General features: G+C 47.3%; 1 protein-coding gene across 1 annotated transcript; it reads right to left on the bottom strand.

Annotated features, from left to right (window-relative positions):
- Positions 1–278: 278 nt before the first annotated feature.
- DUSP6 (dual specificity phosphatase 6) lies at positions 279–6,071 on the bottom strand. Its single transcript, XM_060245162.1, has 3 exons — positions 5,545–6,071; positions 3,934–4,371; positions 279–1,759 (listed from the first exon to the last, which is right to left on the bottom strand). Exons 1-3 carry the CDS (start codon positions 5,951–5,953, stop codon positions 1,452–1,454), a joined length of 1,155 nt encoding a protein of 384 aa, XP_060101145.1. The 5' UTR covers positions 5,954–6,071; the 3' UTR covers positions 279–1,451.
- Positions 6,072–7,578: the final 1,507 nt, after the last annotated feature.

Below are 7,578 nucleotides of genomic sequence, written 5' to 3'. Positions count from 1 at the left end.
TATCCATCCACACAGTTTTAATTTCAATATGACACACATTCAGATATGAGGTTTTATGTGCCCATGGAAGCATATGAAATGTGGGTTGATGGCCTTCACATAGACATACACTCAATTTAAGCCTATGTGTGCAGCTCTTCTTTGGATTAGATTGAAAGCGTTGAGGAGTAAAAACAGCAATATAATTTCACACAACCCCAGCACTTGAATATTAAATGTTTACCCACTTTTTGAATTGTTACATTCCCTAAGTAGAAAAATTAAACTCATCCAGTTCGCAATAGCCAAAATAGTTATTTATTAATAATTTATGACCTTACATTCTTAGAATAAAATCCCAACTTTACACCAGCAAATTAGACTCTCCCTTATTGACAACCGTGTGCAAGAAATTCTTGCATATACACAGGTACACATGCTCACACACACACACACACTTCCAGTTTTTTTTACAAAAATAAATGCAAAATATTGCATTTGAGGTGAAGCTCCCTGAAGAGTTTGTACAGAGGTAATGCACTATTTAGCACATCTGTGTGTGTCTTTTAAAAATTGGACAAAAAAATCTTCTCTTTGAAGAAATAACTCTCTTCCAAAAACAAAAGCTAAGCTATTTACAAAGGTAAGGCGCAAAAAGTCAGAATGAGAACCTAAATTGATGGCACACGCCCAAAAGAAAAAAAATAACACAAAAAATATAGACTCTATCCATTCACAAAATGTGAACAGACCAACTTCAAAAGCACAGATATTCAAGGAACAAAGTCTTGACATTTCAGTGGTAAAATTAAGCATGTTGCAAATGTGTCCTTTGCACTCCAGAAATAATGAACTGCTGAAGAGGGAAGAAAGAGGGCATCTTTTAGGGTGACCTCATGTACCTGGCTTAAAACTGATGTTGCTTATTGATTCAAGATTAAATATTTACACTGATCAAGCCGAACATGACAAAGCTCTTGGCAAACAAATATTCCAAATACATTGAGGTGAAACCTCTCTCTTTGGCTCCTCTAAATCAAAATAAGAAAGGGGGAGAAAGAGAAACAGTCTTCACTGAAGACAACAATGTATATTACAACTGCAAGTAATACATTTCACCCAGTCTCATTAGAGGACATGTGCTCATGGTATCCGTTCTCCCCTACCTATGTTTGGAAGTTCACAATCCAACACACTGCATAGGTGGGTGTTTGTGCACTGAACAAAATTGGCTGCCTACCTACAGGCAATTATTTTACATTTCTTTTTCCAGAGAACACATAACGTTCCCTCCCTTTACAATAGCTGATTCCAAACATTGTAACCTTTTTATCGTTATAAGCACACAGGCGGCCACTGATCAATAGCCGGGCCCACAAGAGAAAGCTGCTGTTTCTTTGCTGCTGCCAATGAGAAGCATTGAGGAATGATCACATGACCCATGCTTGGAAGAGGTGGGGACTGGCCGGAGTTCACGTGGACTGCAGGGAGTCCACTTGGAAGACATTTTGGTTGGAAGGAGTGGTGAAATACAGTTGCTGTGTGGGCACGCGGTTGTCACAGGGGCTGTTAAGCCCCAGAGTTCTCTCAAAGTCTAGCAGTTGCCCCATGAAATTGAAGTTGGGGGAGATGTTGGACTTCTTCATCTTGACAATGTCATAGGCGTCATTCATGGACAAGTTGAGCTTCTGCATAAGATATGCAACTGTCACTGTGACTGATCGACTGATCCCTGCCAGGCAGTGCACTAACACCCCACAATTTTTCCCCCGAGCTTCATCTATGGAAAGAAAAGGAAAAAGACAAAAGAGCATGAACATGTTCCTTCAGCCTCATTTGCTATCTATGAAATGTGAGATGAAACCAAAAATATAAGGACATAAGAGAAGCCATGTTGGATCAGGTCAAGGACCCATCCACCAGTCCAATGATCTGTATCACAGATGCCAAAACCCAGGTGCCATCAAGAGATCCACCAGTGGGGCCAGAAAATATAGAATATGCATGGGAGGGAATAATTAGCACAGCATTTCATTTCTATTTTGCATTGCACTATCAAAGCTTTGCTTAGTTTGGCTTCCCAAGCACCCTTTTGGGGCAGGCTACATTTATTCCCATTTTTTTACTTGACCAAAGCCACATAAATTAGCCCATGGCACACAGGGCCTTAAGTCAGGTCCTCTTAGATTCAGTGTGGCTAACCAATGTGGCATACTGGACTAAAACCAGGGAGGTCCAGGTTCTAATCCCCACTCAGTCACTTAGCCTACAAGGTTGTTGAGATGGACATGGGGATAACCATGCATGTCACCCACAGATCCTGGGAAGAAGGAAGGGGGAAATGTGAGGGATTCATCCAGTCAAGCATGTTAAGCACTTGAACAGACCAGCTGCACAGAGTAAGAGAATAACATTATCTGCAAAATTACAAGATGCAGCCTTTAAGGGACTATACCATTTTAGACCACGTGGGAACATTCATGAATACAAGCATTCATACATGAATGATTATCCTTATAGAAAACTGAGTATCAAGGAGAAACATTGTAGTGCAGTCTTCTACCTGAAATACCAGTTTCTGTGTACAGCAAACCAGTTTGGGTCACTGGAGAGGATTCAAACTCCAGTCTACTGGTACAGTCACTGCTACACTGTAAGATTCTGTTATTGTACACATTGTTAACAATATCTAGTGCCCCAAGAATAGCAAAAGCTGTTGTAGGTTAAAAGGCAGTTTCTGGTGCTAGGAGCAGAAATAGGCAGCAACCTACATTATCAGACAGTAAAGCAAATTCCAGGAGGCTCCACAGCTCACAAGGACAATAGTTTTTCCTTTGAGGAAATTGAATTAAAATACTTTGCCACAAAAAGGAAACATGTATATGGGGGGAAACCCTACAATGTCACCTTTTTATAGAGATGAGCAGATTGCAAAGGCCTATTAAATTATCCTCCAACTGTTATGCAGTTCAGCTGAACAATGGAGGCATTCAGCTGGTTTAAAAGGGAAAAGAGGAAGTCACCCGGGACAGCCCATTAGGAAAACAGGATGTCAACATTGCTAGAAAATGGGTTTCTTTGTAAGAGGAAATGCATTATAATGCTTAGAGATTAGTTTCTTTGTGGCTTCCAGCCCACATTTCTTCCTGCTAGATTCAGATTACCTACAGTCTACCCTATTACCAGGATCACTCAATCAGATTACAGCAAAGTATTCTGACAGATGACACACTGACTCTCCTGGATGAGAAAGGACATAATTCAGTTGTTTCACATAGGGAAACAAAAATATATATTTCTAAAATTTATAGCAAGTGTGTCCCATCACTTTTAAGAGATACTGCGTCATGATTTTAAGGAGAACTTGAGAGCAAAAGAGAAAGCATTTGAGTGTTCCCACTCTGCTTGAGTTCTAGAAAAATTGTAGAGAAGGAACTCAATATACAAACTGTTTACACTGACGTCAATCTAGTCTGATGAAAGTCAATGGAACAAAACAAGAAAGGCTTAGATATATTGTACAACATGAAAAAAACAAGCCAGTTCAGACTTTGGGGCATTTTGTCATGTCGTTCTGACCCAATTCTACTCTGAACAAGTGCTTTTCTATTCTCTACATAAAACTGGGAAAATTTTTATGTTGCTTCTCTTACAAATCAAATATAACTTTGCTTTTAAAGACACATTTGCAGTCCAATGAATTGATAAAGCATGACTTCAAAATGCAGATAATTATTGAAATTATAACATTTTATAAGCTTAAAGTGTACAACTGGACATGGCCAAACTCTGGGGGCTGGGGACATAAATACATTTCTACTTCTTAAAGCTCAATGGGCTTTAAAACTGCATATCAAGTTCTAGCAATGCAAGATACATTGCTAGTAACTGAACAATGGTGATAAGAAAACACAGCAGAAATTCATTTCACAATTGTTATGATCTAAATCTCACCTATGAAAGAGATGGCCTCAGGAAAGAACTGAGACAAGTTTTGGCTCCAGTGGTCAGAGATGGGGATCTGCTTGTATTTGAATTCACCAGCATTCTCAAAAAGGTTGGGCAGGTTGGGGGTGACATTCAAGATATATTTAATGCCAAACTCTTCTAAAACATCCAAATTAGTGGAATCCTTGGCACAGCCCAGGTAGAGATAAGGAAGGATCTCCACTGGGAAAGAAGGCTGGTTGTTGGACAGGGGGCTGCCGTCAGAGTCTGTGGCACTGTTAGGATCGCGATCGATGTCGGATTCAATGTCTGAAGAGGAATCCGAGCTGATTCGGAGACCTCCTAAGCCCAGGACCGGCAATGGGGGAGAGCTGCTGCTGCATGAACTGTCGAGGTTAGTTTCGCAGTGAAGGGCATACTCTGCCTGGAACTTGCTGAAACCACCTGGGGGGAAAAACAGAAATGAAAAAAAAAATCATTAGGAGAGCATAATATGAGCTTCTTTTTCAGTCTACTTGGGAGATGCAGAACTGAAAAAACTCTGAGAATGCTATAAACAGTAGGTTCTTTTTGAGGGGGAAGTTCTCACAATAATTTTTTTTAATACACCTAGGAGATAACATGAGCAGTGATATCCTCTGAAATAAAACTGATATCCTCTGAAATAAAAATGTGCCCTCCAAACAAACATTCCTTTCACCCTTGGAAGAAGACTCTGCAGCTAGAAGAACTGTGGTGTGATGCCTAGTTATATTCTCAAGGTACCATCTGGATTCTCTCCCCCAGGCCCCAAAACACCTTGGCTAGTACATGATATTACTGTTCTTAAATCTTAAAAGACATTATGCTACAAGGTTAGATTATGAGGAAACCACGAGAACATCCCTCCTCTTCTTCTAGTCTGCTGTTTTGGAGGGGCTGGCTCTGAGCTGACCACCCCCAAGAGCCTCTTGTTCTAAACAAAGGCAGAAGAGAGGTCACAAGATTATCAGACTTCCTTAAGGTCAACCCGCCCTGGAAAGGGCTTCCCTTTATCCCAGATAATATAGCCAGTAGCCTTTAAAGCTCCACCGAATTCTCCTTTCAGACATTTTGATGGACAACTTGACACTTATCTCCAAGAGTTTTGTTTATTTAACTCCAGGAGACCAGGCATTCCTCATCCCTCCTCTCCCCAGTCTGAACACACACAGAGGAGTGAAGAGAGAAAAAAAATCAGAGACTTTTGGAAAGGTGCCGGCAGAAAAAGGCCCTTGGGCTTGCTGTCGTCTGGAGCAGGGATGCCTCCGAAGGAGGACAGCCCTTCGGTCAAGCACACACACATCTACAAGTAGGACCACGCATAAGGTATCCTTCGCGAGGGGGAAATCTCTCAGTGGCGTCTCGGGCGTGTTTCCCTCCTCGGCTTCTTTCACAAACCCAAGGCCATCTGGCAACGCTCAGATGCTTACAATAGGGGGCGAGGACGCCTTATGCCCAGACAGAGGGGGCCGGAGTCTAGACGCTCCCTAGGCGATGGGGGGGGGAGGGACACCAGGCCTGCCTGAGCTCGAGGGGAGGGGGATCCCGGGGAACCCGCCGCCTCCTGTTGGTCTAGCCGCCGCGTTAACCCCTCACCTTCCAGATAGAAGGCCCTGCAGCCGTCGTCTTTCAGGCGCTTGAGCAGCAAGCCCAGGACGGAGTCGCCGGCCGTGTTCTCATTCCAGTCGCTGCTGCTCTCGTCGTAGAGGACGACGGTGTCGGTCCCGCAGCGACGGGCAAACTTCTCGCGCTGCTCCTCGCTGCTGGCGAAGAGGGCGCGCAGGGGGAGGTTGCCCTTCTGCAGGCGGCGTAGCATGATGCCCGGCAGGGCCACGTTGATGGCGGACTCGATGTGCGACGACTCGTACAGCTCCTGAGGGCGGCAGTCCATGAGCAGCAGACGCTCCGCGCCCAGCTCCAGCTGCTCGTTGAGCCACGCCACCGTCTTGCTGATCGCCATGTCAGACACGAAGGGGGGAGCGGGGGGCCTGAGCGTATCTAGCATGAGGGAAAGCTGCGCAGGGACGGCGGGGGCTCCGGAGGGCGCCCCGCTCGCAAGGGCAGCAGAAACCCCGACGGGCAGCAAGAGCTCAGGCCGCTCGGTGCACCCTCGACAGCGGCCGGGAGAGCGAGATGAGCCACAGCCGCTCGGCCCCTTCGTGCGCCTGCAAGCCGGGAGCGCTCGGGCTCTTAGTGTTGTCAGTGAATGCACGAATGGCTCTCTCTAATCCTCCCTCCAGCCCAAGCGCTGGCTTGCCTCCTCTCCCGGAGAGAACGAGATCCGCTACAGCGTGCTTGGACGCCTTTGCTTACAACCGAAAGAAAGGCATGACAGAGAGAGAGACCCTGCGCCGTTCCTTCAGTTCTTGCTGGCTGACGCTCCCGTGTGCAACTTCTGGCTGCCTCAGCGCCCGGTTCTCACATTGTGCTTCCCGCCCCCAACCTCCACGTCTCCGTCTTCCTCCTCCTCCTCCTTCCTCCCAAGTCCCCTTGATGTGATCAATGTCCCTTTTAATCAGCCCCGCACGCTCCCCCCCCCCCGCCAGGCAGTTCCTCAATGGATACAAACATGGACCGTCTCAATGGATACATTCTCTAGCTCAGCCAATGAGCGCTCGCGGAAGAGGCTGTTGCCGTGGAGACGGACCGGCTGGAACAGGTTGTGTTGATGAATTGTTAATGAGTTTGTCATTCACAAAAACGGAAAGGAATTTCCGCTCCGGATAAGCCGAGAGCAAACAAGCAGCAACAGCAGCTCAGCGGGAGGAAGGAGGAAGGGCGGGTAGGGGAGGGGGGAGGCAGAGCCGCCAGAGAAGCGGGTCTGGGGCTCGGATTTCCTTCTGTTGGAGCTCACGCGGAGCAGCCCAGCGATTACACAACAAATGGTCCAATTAGAGAAGGAACAAAAGGTGCCTTCTCGCTCCACAAAGGCGCGCGTTTCTCGCTGGAGCTCTAACGTGGCCATCGGCAGGAACTTCTCGAGTGCCCCCCCCCTTTCCCCCGCCCGCCAATCCGTTTCCCGATTTTTACTGCGCAGCTGAAATCCTTTCCTTTTAGGGGATACGCTTTGCAAATGTGAGGTGCGTTCTGGGCTGATCTCTGCATAGGTAAACCGTTATGCTCTGTTACACGAGCCCAGCCATGCATTTGCCGCCTCCGTTGTGTGTCTCTGCAAGGTGGCGTGCCGCTCTGGCTGACGGGCCAAGACACGTGTTTGGCCATTCCGGCTCGGAAGCGCCTGCTGGTGACCTTCGAAAGGCAGTCGCGGGAAAGCGCTTCGGCTTTTCTGCTGCCCTCCGGGCCAGCAGCGTTAATTGGGGGAGAAGGAGCCGCCTTGTCATTCGCGCCAAGCGTGGGCCGCTCTTCGTGGAGAAAGCCGCTTGGCATTTGCAGGGCTGGCGGCTGGCGCGGGATTGTCCATTGTTGCCCAGAGTCGGCTGCCGCCCAGCCTCGGCAGCGAAGGATTCCCACGCAGCTCCTCTGTGGCTTCCCCGCCGGGCGTGCCGGAGCCGCCGAACTGAATGGAGGCCTCCGCCACGAATTAACCGGGCAGCCTCGGGCAAGTCTTTCTGAGCCGCCTTGTGCATAAAGGAGGGCCAGTCCCGGCTCCGTGAAAGAGGAGCGGCGCCC

This window comes from Heteronotia binoei, chromosome 8 (genome assembly GCF_032191835.1).
Source record: "Heteronotia binoei isolate CCM8104 ecotype False Entrance Well chromosome 8, APGP_CSIRO_Hbin_v1, whole genome shotgun sequence".
In the NCBI taxonomy this organism is placed as follows: domain Eukaryota; kingdom Metazoa; phylum Chordata; class Lepidosauria; order Squamata; family Gekkonidae; genus Heteronotia; species Heteronotia binoei.
The sequence above is the reverse complement of the archived record's forward strand: the minus strand, read 5'-3'. Positions and strand labels throughout refer to the sequence as shown.

Coding starts and splice junctions, on each gene's coding strand:
- DUSP6 (XM_060245162.1), bottom strand. CDS start 5,953: ATGCTAGATACGCTCAGGCCCCCCGCTCCCCCCTTCGTGTCTGACATG. Junction 4,372..5,544: donor CAGGGCCTTCTATCTGGAAG/GTGAGGGGTTAA, acceptor TTTTCCCCCCAG/GTGGTTTCAGCAAGTTCCAG. Junction 1,760..3,933: donor TGAGGCCATCTCTTTCATAG/GTGAGATTTAGA, acceptor TTCTTTCCATAG/ATGAAGCTCGGGGGAAAAAT.